Raw genomic sequence first — 17417 nt, 5'->3', positions numbered from 1 at the left:
AGTTGAAGAGGAGATTTGGGCTTCCTTAACATTCATTGATACAGATGAAAGAGTAGGAAAATCACAGGATTATCTCATCCTTTTAAAACACAGTTTCCCACCTGCTACTAGTTGACCTGAAGTTGTTTCCTTAGACTATGTTTCTGCTGCATCACTCACATGTGCACTGTACTGCTCTTGAGTAGCAGAGCTGTAAGCTCTGGTGTGGGTACCAGCATTCCTCAGCATGCAGCTGGGTGCTGGTTCCTAGCATTGCTTTGTTGTTGCAGAGTTGTTTGGGGTGCAGCGGCAGCTAGCAGTCATTTGTGGTTTGGGGAGAAAAAGAGCTTTGAAACAGGTGTTTTGTAGTATGGAGCACATACAGAACTACAGATCATAGGAGAAGGCAAAAATAAGTGAAATATTTAGCCTGCTGGCTTTGACAATGTCTCCTATAAAACAAATCCCCAAGATGGAAACCCCAAGGAAAAACCCCTGAGTTCAGGCAAGCAGGATGCTGGGGGTTTCACTAAACCTAGTGAAGTACTTGCTGGGTCGTGCCTGGTAGAAGTAGCCTAATGCAGTACTAGGGCTGACTAGAGAAGGCCTTAGCTGAACAGGTTCTTTTAAGGACTTTTGGATGAGCTGGAGCTTATTGAGGCTCCTCCTGGGTCATGTCTAGTAGTGACTGGCTGATAGGCTGTTTCTTACCTTAAAGTTAAGTCAGGATAGCCAGGAAAATAGAAGAGTGGAGCTTGAGGCCTGATTGGAAGGGCTCAGCGTTTGTTTCTGCAATAACCAGGTTCCTTGCGATCAAATGGACAGGGTTAAGGAAAGGTGTCAGGAGGAAGGAGGACTGTATCAGTGTGACTCTGCCAGGAGATTCTGTAGGTGGGTAACACGCAATTGAACAGGGATACCTACCCCAATACAAGGACAACTCTTCTCCCTTACAAACTACAGGGTCTGTACTGAACCTGGAAAGACAGACTGGTTTTAATGTCAGCCCTTTGTAGTATGACTGTGGAGCTTTGGAGATGACTAAGACAAGAGAGGAGATTAGAGGCCTCTACCTCTCAGATAATGTCCTCAGCTCCCAATTTCATACCGTGACCTTGTGTCTTCCCAGGAGGTGTGGACTGAAGGATAAAGGCCCGGTCAACAAATACTAGGGACAGTATGTAACACTGAGACTCCCCCCACAGCTTGTCTATACAAAGGGCATATACTTGGCATTGCTTACTGTCATTTGGCTCCCCACTGTTAAATCCTCCCCTGCTTTCCAGAAGCCATTAGGATAGCTCTTATTACCATCCCACTGCTTGAAATAGAGCCAGGCAGAAAGGGAAAATGGGCAAGAGGTTCCTCCCTGCCCCTCATGTTTATCACACGCCAGGCTTGGGTAAGAGTCAGCCCCTGAGTGAATTGAGTACTCATGCCTTTCATGGCAGATGGTTTCCAGCAGGGCCCATGAGCCACTTGCCCCTCCTGTCAAGAGAAACTCCCTTTGTTCAGCTTCATTCTCTGAAATGAGAAGGGATAGGAGGAAGGATTTGCTTCTGTCCTTTTCCCATTTTTGTTCTGGAAGCAGATTTGCACTAGGCATGCCTGATGCCTGGGCACACTCCAGAGATTAGCAGCTTATTTATCACCTGAGAAGAGACAGGAGCCGTTCATAAAAATATATATATAAAAAAAAAAAAATCAAACTCTGCCTCCTGAGACACAGAGGGGAGCATGTGACAAGGAACACCATAGGCTTTTGCTGGGTAGAAGCATGTGCTGACGCTCTGTGTGTATGTGTATGCACGTGCACTGCTGCTTCCTGATGGTTGAAGTACATGTGAGCTCTTCCAGGGTTGCATGTGTGTAACTTTGCACATGTGTGCACTGCCATTCTCTACTGAATGGACTCTGCCCCTCCATTAGCTCCCTAGGAAGAGTCCCTTGTTTCTGGAGGGTAAAGTTGGGAGTTTTACTCCTGGTGACTGCATCCTCTGTCTCTAGCTACACATGGTTGCTCTGCATTGGGATCTCTTTTCCAACCCCCTTAAAATTCTCTCCTTTTAGAGGCTAGCTCACTTTCCAAATTAATATGAATCAACTAAATCTTTGGGAGAAGCATTTGTAACCAATACATCCAGCTGCATTGCCTTGTAAAAGGAAATAACCTATTCTGCTGAAGTCCCCTGTCCTGGATGTGGTCTGAGTGAAAGCAGGAATGAGAAGCCTTGTGGGACATAGAGGGTTCAGTATAAGGAGGTGGACTTGTACCACCCCACCCTACCCTACCCCACCCCACCCCTCTCTCCCCCAGCCATAATGCCTGAGCATTTGGCAATCCAACATGTAGGCACTGTGTTGGTGACCGCTCTCTCCTTTGGCTGACACTCTTTGTTTCTGTCTCTCCACCCCTTGCTGCCTCTTGATTCCTCTCTGAATCACTCTGCCACCTCTGTATTTCTCTCCATCTCCTTCTCCCCCACGCATGCTACATGCTATTGTTTTCCTGCTGCTTCTGTTCCCTCCCCTACTGCTTTCTCTTTGTCTCTTCATATTGTTTTCTCTTCCCGTTTTCCTCTCTCTCACATACATGCTATTATCTCTTCCCCTCTCTTTCTTTTTCTTTTCCACAGGGGCCGTAAGGGCCTCTAGTATTTTTCCAATCCTGAGTGTGATTCTGCTTTTCATGGGTGGACTCTGCATCGCAGCCAGCGAATTCTACAAAACCCGACACAACATCATCCTTAGTGCCGGCATCTTCTTCGTGTCTGCAGGTAAAGAAGCGAGGGGCAAAAGGGCTGGGAGAAAAGGGCAGCAAAAGAGAGGAGATCATAATTGAATAATAAAAGAGGAGATCTGCATAATGAAGGAGACGCAGCCAAGGGAAGAGAGAAATGACAAGTTGCCCAGTTAATGAAATGGCAAGGGGAGAAGGGCAAGGGGGTGATGTGTTTGCATGGACACAAAGGGCACTGTGTAGTCTGGGGTCTAGACGAGCTTTATTTCAGCTGGGAGAAAACTGTCCAACAAGAAAGAACCAATGAAATGTCAGCATGAGAGTGAGTGACTTACTCTGACATTCTGCATTTGAACAGTAGCACAAAATGGCAGCTCCTGCTTACAGGGAAAATCCTCTACATCTACCAGTGCAGCATGCAGAAAACAGAATGGCTCCATTCCCTTTCAGTTATATGCCTTCAGAAAAGAGGGACTCTGACACTGGATAGACATCAGCAAGACATGGAGCCCCCACCCAAATGGCAACCTCATTGCTACCAACCTGTCTAGAGGAAGCAAGGGGGGAGAGTGAATCTTCAGGGCAGAATTAAGAGCTTTTCTGGGACAAACTGCTGGGAAGATAGGATCTCAGAACTGGATTAGTGTAAAGCCTGAGCAGCCCATCCATGCCTGCTGGGGGAGAGGGTTTCTTCATGGCAAGCAGAACTGAAGATCCCATAGCGGGATGAAGTCTCAGGTTCAGGGAATTCACGGACTGAAGGACTCTCATTCGAGATCCCTACTGAGGGCCTCAAGCAGGGCAAAGTGGCTCTGAACAGACAGGCGCACCAGCAATGGCCTATTCTTGTGGGTAGAGAAGGCCTCTGAGATCCAAAGCTTTAGTCCTTTCCCCTGCAGGTGGCCTTTCTCTCTCTGATACTCTAATGGTTTCCCTCTCCCTCTTCCCCTTGCCTGCAGGTCTGAGTAATATAATTGGCATTATTGTGTACATATCAGCCAACGCTGGAGACCCCTCGAAGAGTGACTCCAAGAAGAACAGTTACTCCTATGGTTGGTCCTTCTACTTTGGGGCTCTGTCCTTCATTATAGCTGAGATGGTGGGAGTGCTGGCTGTCCACATGTTTATTGACCGGCACAAACAGCTGCGTGCCAACGCTCGTGCCACGGACTACCTCCAGTCCTCTGCCATTACCCGCATCCCCAGCTACCGCTACCGCTATCAGAGACGCAGTCGCTCCAGCTCCCGTTCCACTGAGCCTTCACACTCCAGGGATGCCTCACCTGTCGGGATCAAAGGGTTCAACACCCTCCCATCAACAGAGATCTCGATGTACACCCTGACCAGGGACCCCCTGAAGGCTGCCACTACCCCTACCGCCACTTATAATTCCGACAGGGATAACAGCTTCCTCCAAGTTCACAACTGTATCCAGAAAGAGAACAAGGACTCTATCCACACTAACACAGCCAACCGCCGGACCACCCCGGTATGAAGCCGTCGCCAGGAGCTGAAAATGGGGAAGGAGCAGGCGGGAGGCGGGAGGGATGGGGAAGGGTGGAGAAGGGAGGGGGCTGTGGGGGAGGGCAGGGGAGGGAGAGGAGAAGGCAACCATGGGAGGGAGGGGAACCTTCCAAACGCAAAAAAAAAAAAAGAAAAAAAGAAAAAAAAAAGAACAAAAAACACAAACAGTAGACAAAAGCCAACAGTGAAAAGAAATGAAAGAAAAGAAACAGCAACAGCAACAAAAAACTTAAAAAAACAGAAAAAGAAAAAAGAAAAAAAAGAAAAAACTTTAAAAACCGAGAGAAAGAGATTTAAAAAAAATAGAAAATCAATTTAAAAGAAAATGCATGATTTCCCATGTACCATTATTTTAACATTTAATAAAAAGAGATTTAACAAAAAAAAGGGGGGGGGAGGGGAGACACCAAGAACCACCACCACCACCACCACCAAAATGAGACAAACCCAGCAGGAGAAGGAGGCGGCAGCTCTTTGGAATTTTTCAGGTTTTATTCTCTCATTTTTCTGGTTTGTTTTCCGTTCACTTTTAACCCAGCATAGACTGGGTGAGAAGGCCTCGGGGAAGTTGGGCAGGGATCCATTAGCAATGAGATATGAGCATCTTTGGGCATTCCAGGGGTTCACAAAGACCATGGGGACCTCTGGGTTAAGTGTGACCAAGTGTCTGGGATCCATGGAGATCGGTGTGGCTTTTGTGGGGTTCTTGGGGGTTGTAAGCGACTCTCCTGTCCTTGGGGAAGCCAGGAGCTTATGTTGATTCACTGGTGCCTAGGGCTCCCAAGAAGGTGGGGATGGTGACCTACCTGGACTCACTAGTCACTGAGAATCCTAGCGTTAACAGTGACACTGCAAAAAAAAAAAGGGGGGGGTCTAAAAAGGTGGCATTTTTTTAATAAAACAACAATGACTATAAATAAATGTAAATATAAAAAGTGGATTTACTGGAAAGGAAACCAGATAGTATTTTTCTTTTCAATTTTTGTTTACTCCAGCTTTAAACTGTGAAAGGGGGGGGGAGGGGGGTTGTGGGGACAGTGCAGGCTAGCAGGGGCAGGGCTCCTGAAAAGAAATCCAAACTTGAGTCTGTTCAATAAAACACAAAAATCACTGAGGGAGACTGGAGTTTGCCCAGCTGGGAGGAGAGGACCTGCTACCCCTTGGGTCATGGAGGCTTTGTGCTAGACAACCTCCACTGCTGCTATTGTGGGGATGGGAGACAAAAATAAGGGCCATCTGCTAATAAGGAGACGTGCTCACACACCCATATATACACTCGCTCCTTTGGGGTAGTCAGGCCTAGGAAGCTATGCCCACTGCTGTGCCACTCCCTTGATGGCAGTGGGAGCCTTTCCATTGACATCAATGGGCTTTAGGGTGGGGGCCGCCCTCCCACACCCACAGACCTGGTGCTCACAAGGCCTGCTTCCCCACTGCCTGGCCTCACTGCATGTGATTTATTCCCAAGCAGAGCAGAGGCAGTCACTCACTTGCCCCAGTTCTCATGTCTCCTGTTCACTCTGCCTGGGGTAAATGGCATGGAGCAGGGCAGGGCAGTGAGGCTTGTACTCATACACACATGCTCCCCTTCTGCTCGTACACTGTGCCTGAGTCTCCTCTCCTGCTAGCTGGGCTCCAGAGAACTCCACTGACTTGAGTGCAATTACCCGCTAGCAATGAATGGGACAGGAGCCCCAGGTCTCCCACGTTCACAGGCCTCAATTCCCCTTTACCAACATGCTCCCATCCCCACCCCTTCCTTCAAGAATGTAAGTCCCACACAGCTCCTCACCATGCTTACAGCACATCCATTGTGGCTGTCGCCCATGCCAGGGACTTGCCCTGGAGTGTAGTGCCAGTGCTTTGCTGAGGAGGAGGAGGAACAGTGGGCTAGAGGTCCCAGAAACCATTTTTAATTCAGCTCCCTGTTTAATGCTGCTACCAGGACACAGAAAGGGATGATGAGGTGGGAGTGGGCAAAGGCGAACAGAGAACGAGAATATTATTGGTGTGCCTCTGTGCCACGCTCATTCAACTGCAGGCCAGGTCAGGGCCAGCATAGTAGATCCAGGGCTGAGGGTTTACTGCATGGGTCAGTTGACGCTGCCCCAACCCTGACGCTTTCTATTCCTGTTCCTGCTGCTCCAGTGTTAAGAGTCTGAGGCCCATTCATTCAGTTCCCGCTGTTCCTTTAAAGGTCTCTTGACACCCAGATATTGCTGCTTCATCCTACTTTTTCTCTCTGCACAGGAAAGTGGGCTCCCTTCCAGAGCAGCATGTGGGACATTTTAAGCCCAGGGTTGAATGAATTCCCTCCAGGCCTCAGGGGGGAAAGTCTGGCACTGATGCAGCAGCAGGGATGAAGTTTAGATCAAACTGGTCATCTCACAGGGATGCCTCAGTTTGTACTGGGTGTCTGGGATTCTTGCTGAATCCCAGTCCCCACCCCAGCCTGCCATCCCTACCTGGTCCCCAAACCTCATCAAATGTACAAAAATAAGTTAAAAAATTACCCCCTCCTACTCCTAGACATGAGTTAAAATTGGTTTCCCAAACTCTGAAATAGACAGAGGTATGATCTTTTGGTTAAATCCAAAGCTGCTTTCAAGCTCTAGAGCACTTGCAGAATGAAATGAGACGATGAGTGAGCGCCTGAGTGTGAGTGAGTGTGTCAGAGAGGGAGGAAGAGAGAGAGAGAGAGAGAGAAGAGGGAGGACTAGGACTGGTGAGGAAGCCTTTTCCAAGGCTAATGCTTATGTCCAGCTCAAACCAGTTCAAGAAACCAACCTCCATTTTCTTTATTTTGTGGTTTTTTTCAGACTGTTAAAAAGAAAAAATTTTAAAAAGAGAAAATTACAAAAAAAAAAAATATCCTGGTACATGAAATAAAGATTTTTTTTATAAGTCGGTCCTCACTCATGTGGCTTTATTGGGGAATCTGGAAGAGAAGAATTCTCACAGGGAGTCCCCAAAGGACACCCTAAGTGCCAAAGTAGTTTTGAGGGAGGGAGTTTGGCCCAGTTAGGAGAGGTTCCCATTTTTCTTTGCTCTTCCCCTGTGATTGCAAACCAAAAAGGAAGGATGGTGGTGGTAGGGGAGATCAGAGTATGGGAAAGGCTGCAGGGAACAGACTTTACTCTAGTGTTTTTTAAGTAAATGCAGTTAAGCTGGTTTGGTTGGGGGTTTCTGAAATAGAAGTTGAGACCAAGTGCCTTGTGGGCTTTGCCTACCTTCTTCTGAAGCCCCCTGTTCATGGGGTATTTATCTTACGAGGTTGGCAATTCTTACAATATGTGTTGCATTGCTTAAAGCAGTGGTTCTAAACCTTTTGAAACTCAGAGTACTCCTTGTTAGACTCAAGACATCCCTCAGAAAATGCCAGCTCCTACCCTTCACTCATATCTTGGCTACAGAAAAATAACAGAGCAATTCTTCTTTTGCAAAGAACTTAGCAAGACCACAACAGATCAGCATGATTTTGACAACATGGATTCCTATTTGAAATCTCTGGCTTTAGCTTGTGAATCATGTGTAGGTGTTTGCACACTAAACAGTTGCATGCCACCTTGCGACACTTCTAAAAGGATCTTGCAGCACCCTGGCTGAGAATCGTTGGTTTAAAGACCAAGTTCCTGGAGTCATGGGAAATGCAAAACTTTCATTTAAAAATAAAAAGTGACTTACTAGCTGTTTTGGACATGGGGAAGAGTCTCAAACTATGAAGATAGTGCAGGCTAAACACCTAAGAACTTGGAGGGAAATAAAATACATGCAATTTTTTAAAAGTCTTGTGCTTTTTAGCCACTCTTATTATCTAAGGGGAGCCTGTCTCATGAGTCTCGGATGCTTGGGGGTGGCAAGATTAGCTGATGGAGATACCTAGGATTAAAACTTCCGTAAACAGGACTGAAGGAATCAATCCATGCTGAGGAGGTAGAGTGGCATCCTGAGATGCACATACTTTATGCTAATACTATGGGCTCGCTGGATTTTAGCACCTTTTGGCCTCAAAAGTGTGGCTGGAAAAGTTCAGGTAAAAGAGGTGTTATTGATCTGTGGGCAAACTGGAGCTGGAGGTCAACATGAGTAGAATTGTTTGCCCTTGAATTGAAAGGCAGCTGGTGTACTCCAGAGATGAAGCCCAGAAGGCAGCAGGGGTGGAGGGCAGCGGCTTGCACTACAAATGCGTTATTAAATCTTTGCCTCAAACTCACTCCCCAGCTTTCAGCCAGAACTCAAAGTGGGCCTCCAGTTTTTTGCCCCATATCCAAAGTGAAGCCCCCAAACATCCCTTCACAAAGCCTGGATGGAGTGACGATGGGTTTGTTTTTTATGTAGCTTTTGCAAACTGCTTGCTTCCTGGTTCCAGCCAGAGGTGCAGACAATAAACCCCAGCAGGGAAGAGCTGTTCTCACAGGCACTCTGACCTGGAAGAACCCAGAAGTATTGGAGAAAGGAAATGTCCTGACAAGAAGTCTCCAGATTTGGCCCTGATAGAAGAGTAAGGTGCTTTGACTAATCTTTCCAAGCAGAATCACCCACCCTCTTCCCTTTTGGAGCTTGGCTTAGCCCCAAATAGGGACTGGAGGGGCAACAATTGGCTGGTAGCTGAACAGGCAGGAAGACCTCCTGCACAAGCTAGCAGCTGGATGAGACCAGAAGGCAGCAGAGAGAGAGTTTCTGATCAAAACAGAGCCAGAAAGAAAACGCAATGAAGGGGAGGGACTACATAGTCCATAGCAATGAAGTAGTGAGGAACAGGAATACAAGAGACAGGCACAGGGGGCAGCATCAGTAGATGGGTGATCCAGGCTGTCCATCAGTGAGAAAGGGGCTGCCGAATGAGAGACCCTGGGCATGGAGACATGCAAGTTGTGGCAAGCCACAGTCCATGCTGCTTGGCAATGAAGATATCAGGACGGTGCCGTTGGATCAAAAGGAGCAACAGTGAAAAATCCTAAGGTAGGGAAAAAGTTCAAGGCAGGGTGGGGAGGGGATGGAGAGCATCTCCATGGCCCAGCTCCTATTAAACCAGTGCTAACACTTGGTATCCTGCTAGCACTCCACCTGAGGCTATCAAAGCATGGCTTAAACCCTAATACACTACTAGGGGCCTCTCAGAGTGCCTGTGCAGTGGCTCCTGCAATTACCCTTACTCAGCATCAGGCCCTATCAGTCCACATCCCTTGCTTCCCAGTCCCCTGCTCTAGCTGCTAGGCCACACTGCCTTCTTCTGGCCATGTGAGGAACAGCTGGAGCAGGAGGAGGGACGAACCACTGCCTTATAGACACAGGAGAACAACTGGGAAGGTGGCTCAGAGGTTCACAGTGCCACAGGGAGAGGAAAGGAACAGCATGGGTCCAGCGGGGAGGTGAAGGCAAAGTCTGAGGAGATACTATGGGTCCACATGGAGAGAAGGGTGAGGCGCAGGTCTATGGGAGCACGAGTCCCGAGAGCAGCACGCATGCATGGGTGCCAGGGGAGCAGGGAGACCTGCATTTAAAAAGCCTGAAGGCAGGGGTAACACATCTACTCCATGTTGGTCATGGCACAGACCTGGAGGCTCCTGGATCACCAGCAGTGTCACTGCAGAGCTTTGTCCCTGTCCTCCCTGGCTCTGATAGTGCTGTGGTCTGTGTGTGCCATGCACCCTCACCAGGGCACTGTGAAGGAGATGTCCTCTGGGGATGGCATCCATGCTACTTGGGTTCTGCAGGAAACATCACACCTCACCCACCAGCCCTAGGCACCTTGCCAGAGCCCCACTCCACTCCTCTGCTGTGGCTACAGCATCCTAGGCTGGGAGGCTCAGGGCAGAGCAGCAAACTTCCTTCCTGCTCCTCAGCCTGGGAAGCTAATGGGGAGCGGGGGAGTGAGATGGAGCCCTCCTTGTCAGACCAATGAAATAGCCCCTAGCCTGCCTTGGGACCAGCACCTGGGGTGCTCCTTTGGGTGGCACTCAGAGCCAGCAGGCCAGCTTGAGACCGTACACTTCAGCAAGGCAAGACCCGCAGTGCCCTCTGCAGCCATGGGTTGAAATAAGGCACAGAAGCAAGCACATTAATTCTGCCTCAGGACAGGGGGCAAAGGGGCTAAAGGCTGCTTTGCTGCCCAGGGCGCTTTGGGAGTAAAGGGGTTAAAGCAGCAGGTTGCCTCTCCCTGGGCTGACACTGATGGATTACAGTATGTCTTCTGTATTAATAGCACTGCAGTTCTCTCCTCCTCTCACACCCGCCTGCTGCATCTCCCGCAGATCAATACTGGGGCCTCACATTAAAATTCCATAGCTCTCTCCCTTGGTCACTTGTAAACACCCTCTGTGCCCAGCACCCTCACCTCCCCATGTCAGCAGGCTGTCTCTCCCCTCACCTACCCCCATTCTCATCCTTTCTACCCCCCACCCCTTCCCCAAGCATCCTCATTAGCATCCACCACCCATTGCCCAGCCCGGCTCTCTCCCTGCCTACCGTAGTATAAATGATTCCTATTAACTTCAAAGGACACGGCTTGTGCCTGGCAGGGGGAGTGCACGCAGACACCCAAGCTGTCACCTCGCTGCCCTGCCAGAGGGATGGAGTGCAGCTGGGTTACACAGGATGCAGCACCACAGCAGCTCCCTTGCCTACCTTCTTCTGTTGGTGCTGGTGGGGTCTGGAAAAGAAGAATTGCTCTGTTATTTTTCTGTAGCCAAGATATGAGTGAAGGGTAGGAGCTGGCATTTTCTGAGGAATGTCTTGAGTCTAACAAGGAGTACTCTGAGTTTCAAAAGGTTTAGAACCACTGCTTTAAGCAATGCAACACATATTGTGAGAATTGCCAACCTCGTAAGATAAATACCCCATGAACAGGGGGCTTCAGAAGAAGGTAGGCAAAGCCCACAAGGCACTTGGTCTCAACCATGGCCAGACCATGGACCACAGACCTGCATTCAGCATTGAGTCACCAGCACTGTCATGCCTGAGCCCCTGAGATAATCAAGCTCCTGGGGGTATTTCTGTAGCTGCTTTCTCTAGCTTTATCCCAGGGACAAGGAGACCTTTGCCCTCTCCCTCCCACTTTTCCCTCTAACCCTTGGTGCTTTCTTTGCTCCTCTCATCACACATTCCAGGTATGTCCCACTCACTCTCCCATCTTTCTACCTGAATCTCTTCTCACACATTTTCCTCAACAGGCCCTGGCTATCCCCTCCTTCTCTGCCATGTCTCTTCACCCCCTGCTAAATACTTACCCACCGAGTACCGGGGGGGCTGCCTTTCCCCTGCCCTGCCACCTCCCTGTGCAGCAAAGATAAAAGATGCTATCAAACCTGACAAGGGATTCACTTTGCCCATGGAAAACTGTAGAGTGGTGGAGATGCAGCTCATGAAGTCCTGAAAGCATTAACCCCTTGCTGCTGACAGAGCCACAGTCCTGGTCCAAAGGGCACAGTGCACTGCTTTTGTTGGGAGTGCAGGGAGATAGAGCCAAGAGGGACAGTGGCACAGGGCAGGGACAGCCACATCCTTTCACACTGCTCCATTATCAGCCTACAGGCTCTCTGGCCATCACCTCCCCTCCAAAGCAAGCCCAGCCTGCACTATCCCAGAGAAGACTTGCTGGAGATCCAAAAGCTGGCCTTCCAAGTCTCACACAGCAGAGCAGAAGGAGTGAGCCCACAGATCCTGCTAGCGCAGGCAGCCTGATGGGGCCAAGGATTTGCACTGGGGTCTAGCAGGGCACCTGGACATCAGCCTTCCTCTTTCCCTTACCTGTCCTCTTCCTTTTGGCCTGTGCCTGTTTCCTTGCTTTGCACCTTGCTGGCTCAGTGTACAGCAGGCACTGCCCCCTCCTGCAGCCTGGTATCAAAGCCCATGCTGGCCCTTTGATCTGCATGTTATCGAACTGCCAGAGCAAGCCAGTGGGATGCCTCATCACAGAGATAATTACAGTCACCCGGTGTTCCATTTCCATTCCTCCCCCAGGGACCCTTTCCACAAGCAGCAGCAATGGGCCTGTATGGAGAACGAGGACATGAGGAGGGGATGGTACTGCAAAGCAGGCCAGGCGCATGCGCAGCACCAAGCAGCCACAGAGCTGTGTGCCCTACTACTGACACAACACCTGTCCCTGGCTCCCAGTCCCCCACCCAGGGTGTGATTCCAGCCTCCTCCTCCTGGTCTTTGCTAGCTCTGGTATGTGCCTCATGTAAAGAATAAGGCTGGATTGGCCAGGAGGGGCCAGTGGCTTCTTTCTCCATCTTCTCTGCTTTGTTTCCCATAGCAGGTCATGTCATGTAGCTGTTCTCAGAAGTTGCTGACTTCTCCAGCCTGGTCATGAAATGTTTGATTGTGCATGGCCATGCTGGTCCTGAGGCAGGAGAGGAGGAGGACAGGGTGAATTCTCCCTCATCAACAAGGCGGTCTTCTTAGCTGCAGATGCCCATGGTCCCTATCGCCATAATATCTGAGCACCTTGCAAAACCCCCAGAACAAGAAGCCCATGAGATGAGATGAAAAGTGCTATGATGAGAAGTGCTATGTGGGAGCCAGGTATTGCTAATCAACATATAAAAAGTGAGTCAGGAGCAGAATGACCCCTGGGGCAGCTTTCAGAAGGGATGCTTGTGCCAGGTAAGATGGACCAAGGGATTGGGATCCCGGGGTGAGACTTAAGCAACTTTGGTTAATTGCCCAGGTTCCTTATATGGCTAAGCCAATCTGCTCTGTGCCTCAATTCCCCATCTCCAAAGTGGAGATAAGCCTTTCCTGCCTCTCAGTGGTGTTGTGAGTCTCCAGTCCATTAGAGATTGTGATGCACTCAGTTGCTTAGTGGATGAGCCCAGCTTTGCCTGGCTTTATACTGGTAGATGAAGATACAGGATAGCTCCCTTAGATTTTGCCTGTTCAATGAAGAATAGCAATCTTGTGCCAGGGAGACACAGTCATCCCCTCCCTTGATCTCTGCTGGGACCTGGTGCACTTGTTCTGTGCCAGTGCCAGAGGTGATGTTAGGTTACAGGCAAGCAAAAGTGCGATGCAGAAGTAAGGTCCCTGGACCAGAGGATGCAAATCAAGCTCTGGGCTCAAGACAAGATCAGTCTCTGTGTAATGATAATTATTATTAATCCTTGGCATGTGTATAGCATTTTCCATGTAAAGGCACTTTGCAAACATTAACTAATTAGCCTGTCATATTAAGTGATGGTTTTAAAGAGGCAATGTTGAAACTGATGTCTTCAAAGGGGCAGTGCGGGTAAGCCCTTATTTCCCATTTCCTGGGGTACAATAAGACTTTACTGGGTCTAAGTCTTTAAAACCTTCTCCCTACCCCTACTTCTCGCCTCCCCCAAGACCCCTACACATCCGTGTTAGCCAGCATTATGTGCTACTCTTGCCAGCTTGATTGGAGTCACGCAGATCTCAGATGCTGCTTACTGGCCTCCATTCCCCGCAGTCATGTTGTGATGTGGCCTGAGGGGTACTGGAGTGGAGGAAGGGACCATGGATTTAGGATGCGTCTTCTGGCCAGGCTCTGTGCTAGCAGCAGGTGGCCAGCTGGCAGCAATCAGCTGTGCTTCATGCTCTCTGCTGCTCACTGACTCACTGCTGCATCAGGAGTTCTCTGACTGCAGGGTCCTGATCTTCCAGCCTGCCCCAGGGGCTACTACGACCCAGGCTGAAGGCACACCACTGCCCTGGGGAAGATGGTTCATGGCTGCTCACCCATGTCATGAGATCTTCAGTGTTACATTTCCTTTTTGCTGTTTCTTCTATGCATTGATGCCCACTGGTCTGCTTTCCTCACTTCTCTCCTGGTACCTTCCATCTCAGGCTAGGGACAGTCCTTCCTGATGGTACATGGCCTACAGGGTAGTCAGAAGTTTGCTTGGCTCTTTACTCAGAGGTCAGCTAACATATTATCATCTGATGTACCAACAGGATCTCAACAATCCTCTGTGCAGAGGCAGGAGGATCAGGTCAGCCAACAGATCCTTGCAGAGCAGTGGAAATATCAGGTACAAAGCCAGATCTGCTGGGATGAACAGGGTTGGGAGTTCTCCTGCTGACTCCAGCACTGCAGCAAGACAGCTTTGTCTTACCAGCTGAAGATGGAGGGGCCACTTTCACTAGGAAGGCGCATAGCTGAAGTGAGGTAGCATACCTGGATGTAGAACTGCTGCTGGGTGATGCCTCGCTCCTGGTTATGATGGGTCAGAAATTCCCATTAACTCATCACGTCACCACAAAGACTTCTATGCCAGTGCTTTATAATATGGCCCTAGACTTTCTTTGTTTCTGGGGGATACGTACTAAACACTCTGCATGAGGGAAGCTCAGGTACTTGGATATTAAAATATCCCAGGACACTAAGCAAGCATTGTTTACAGTGTGTAAGTACTGAATAACACACAGACGGGCAAAATGTGGCCCATGAGCCAGATGCAGCCCACCAGGCCAAATTATCCAGCCTGCAGAGCCCCTAAAAAATGTAGAAAATGAATATTTATCTGTCCCTGGCTGCCTGTCATGTGGCCCTCAATGGCTTGCCAAAACTCAGTAAGCAGCCCTCCACCCAAAATACTTGCCCAGCTCTGGAATAACACCATGGCAATGCCCTCATGTCCCCTTTATACCTAGGGGATATTAAAGGGTAGGGATGGTGTTTTGGAGTCTGTCTGGCATTTGCGTGAGAGGGCTTGAAGTAGAGGTTCTTTGGATTCCCTGGGTAGAAAACTGCTTGCAATGCAAGGGACTAGATTCTGGTCCAGGAGGCTCCTTCCAGGCCCATGTTCTGAACATGGAGGAAATTAAGGGCTGGGTGCAAAGCAGGAATGGCTGTTACTTTTCTCTGTTGAGGAATCTTTAGCTCTAAATCACTACAGTGGAGACAAGGCTTCTAACATACAAGATCATTATAAGGCTCACTGTTTTATAGGCTTGGCTAATGAGAAAGAGAAAGGACTCAAACCCTCTGAAAACAAAGAACTGGAGTAAATTTGGGGGCCACTAAAGAAGAAGATCTCGAAGGGACTGGGAAGCCAGTGAAGGACCAGATAATATAAGGAAATCCCAGTAACTTCTGCAGGCAAGGCCTGTAGCTAGAATGGGGGAGGACAGATCAGGCAAATGTCTCTTGAAAAGCTATTTCTGCCTGACTTCAGACTAACACAGCTAACCAACTACCTTAACTCTGTGACCAACCCAAGACAAGACGGAGGGATAGTACTGAATAAAAAGGCTGGAAAGTTCTTCATATGAATTACCAGCAACAGGAAAAGTGTGTCCTGGACAGAAGAATATGGGTGAATTGTGAGAGGGGTCAAGGATCTCCAGGCTCCACTGAGGCAGCTGTGCTGAGCGTATCTGTTCCTAGAACTCAGAGGGTGGGAAAGTGAGCTGTGAGGCTGAACCCCACAGCAACTGCTGTGATAGCTCCTGAATCTTGTTGTTCTGGTGCTTCGGGCAATGTATTGATAAGAAATATTTGTTGAACAGGGGATCATGCTGCTTTCCAGCGACTGCAATATTTAGTATCAGAAGCACCCTGCTGCTGTTATCAGTGAACAGGCAGTCTCCTTCAGCTGGAGACGGTCAATTCTGTTTCTGAAGTACATTGATGATTGTGGGATTTGGCCCCCACCCCATCAAGGATCACAATGCCTCTGCCTGCAGCTGGTGGCTTTGTTGCACATGCCTCAAGGATAATCCCGCCTTCAAAGTTTCATCAGTAGCAGCTTGATTGAGGCCCCTTAGTCATGAGATCAGCATTTTCATTGAGCTTCTATGCCTCAGATGGAAGCCCTGCTACTTCCTGACACCTGCAGCAACGCTACTGACATTCACTTTTGGGACAGAGCTCTGTTGCTGTGTGGGCAGCACACGCTCTTGCACACAAGGGGAGGAGTTGGTCTGTTCACTGACACCCAAGAGCAAGTGATCCCAAATTGAGGCTGCTTCCCTTTAGGTACCTATTAAAAAGTAACTTGGTCAGGACTCTGTCTACCACTCCCAAGCCAACGGGTTGGTGGAGCTGTTTGATAGAACCCTCAAAGAAATGCTACAAAAATGTACAGCCGCAGATGCCCACCACTGAGACTAATTACTCCCAACCCTGCTACTACTGCCTGGGAGGTACCCCAGACATCAACAGGGTTTTTCCCCTTCGAGCTGCTCTACAGCCAGCAATGCCAGGGAATCCTGGATTTCATCATATAGGAGATGTGGGAAGAGCTACCCCATCAAGCTGATAAAGTGGTCTCATATGTACTGAATCTACAGGAGAAACTTAAACTGGCAAGTGAATCTGCCCAGGAAAATCTGCAATGGGCCCAAGCCTCACAGGAAGTGTATTACAACAAACATGTGCAGCTCTACAAATTTAACACTGGGATCAGGTGCTCTAACTTTTGCCATCCTCCATATCAAAATTGATGACTTGCTGGTAGGGACTGTACAAAGTGATCCTGCAGGTTGGGCCATTTGACTAAAGGTCAGGCAACTGGTCTGGCAGAGGTGCCAGCAAATCTATCATGTCAGCCTCCTGAAGCCAAGGAAGGCTCAGGAGTACCTTTTTATAGCCTGCTATAGTCCCAAACCAAGGCTAGGGCTGCAGGCAAGTTTGGCACCACAGGTGGGAACAGTGTAGTTTGGGATCAACCTCACTCCAGAGCAACTGAAGCAAGCCCAAAGACTGGTCTGCTCATTTCCTGGTGTGTTTTCATTACCTCCCAGAAGAATCAACCTGGTGGCTCATCAGATCAAAACGAAACCAGGAAGTACCCTCAGGGAAAACACCTGTGCCCTGCCCCATAGAATGAAGGAGATGGTAAAACAGGAGCTACAGGCCATGCTGGACCTTAGAGTTATTGAGGAATCACACAGCAACTGAAGTCTGATTGTGCTAGTCCCAAAGTGGGACAGCACTACACAGTTCTGCATTGACTTTTGAAAGGTCAGTGCAATCTCAAAATCCGATGTGTACCTGAAGCCGCAGGTTGATGAGTGACTGGACCAGCTAGGAGCTGCCCGATACATTATGACCCTCAGTCTGACAAAAGGATATTTGCAGATCCCATTAACACTGGACTCTAGGGAAAAAACAGCCTTTCCTACCCCCTTTGGCTTTTATCAATTCTGAACAATGCCCTTTGAGTTGCATGGGGCCCCAGCCATTTTTCAGAGGCTGATGGACCAG

The 17417-nt window shown here is 49.0% G+C and overlaps 1 protein-coding gene across 1 annotated transcript in view; it reads left to right on the top strand.

Annotated features, from left to right (window-relative positions):
• CACNG2 (calcium voltage-gated channel auxiliary subunit gamma 2) overlaps window positions 1-4249 on the top strand; it is a 63535-nt gene extending 59286 nt beyond the window's left edge. The window contains exons 3-4 of the mRNA XM_019544839.1: window positions 2616-2756; window positions 3679-4249. Coding sequence (XP_019400384.1) covers window positions 2616-2756; window positions 3679-4214 — 677 coding nt within the window. The 3' untranslated portion in view covers window positions 4215-4249. The remainder of the gene's footprint in view (window positions 1-2615; window positions 2757-3678) is intronic.
• Window positions 4250-17417: the final 13168 nt, after the last annotated feature.

This window comes from Crocodylus porosus, unplaced genomic scaffold (genome assembly GCF_001723895.1).
Source record: "Crocodylus porosus isolate Cpor-Errol unplaced genomic scaffold, CroPor_comp1, whole genome shotgun sequence".
NCBI lineage: Eukaryota > Metazoa > Chordata > Crocodylia > Crocodylidae > Crocodylus > Crocodylus porosus.
This window is presented reverse-complemented; position numbering and strand designations above follow the sequence as displayed.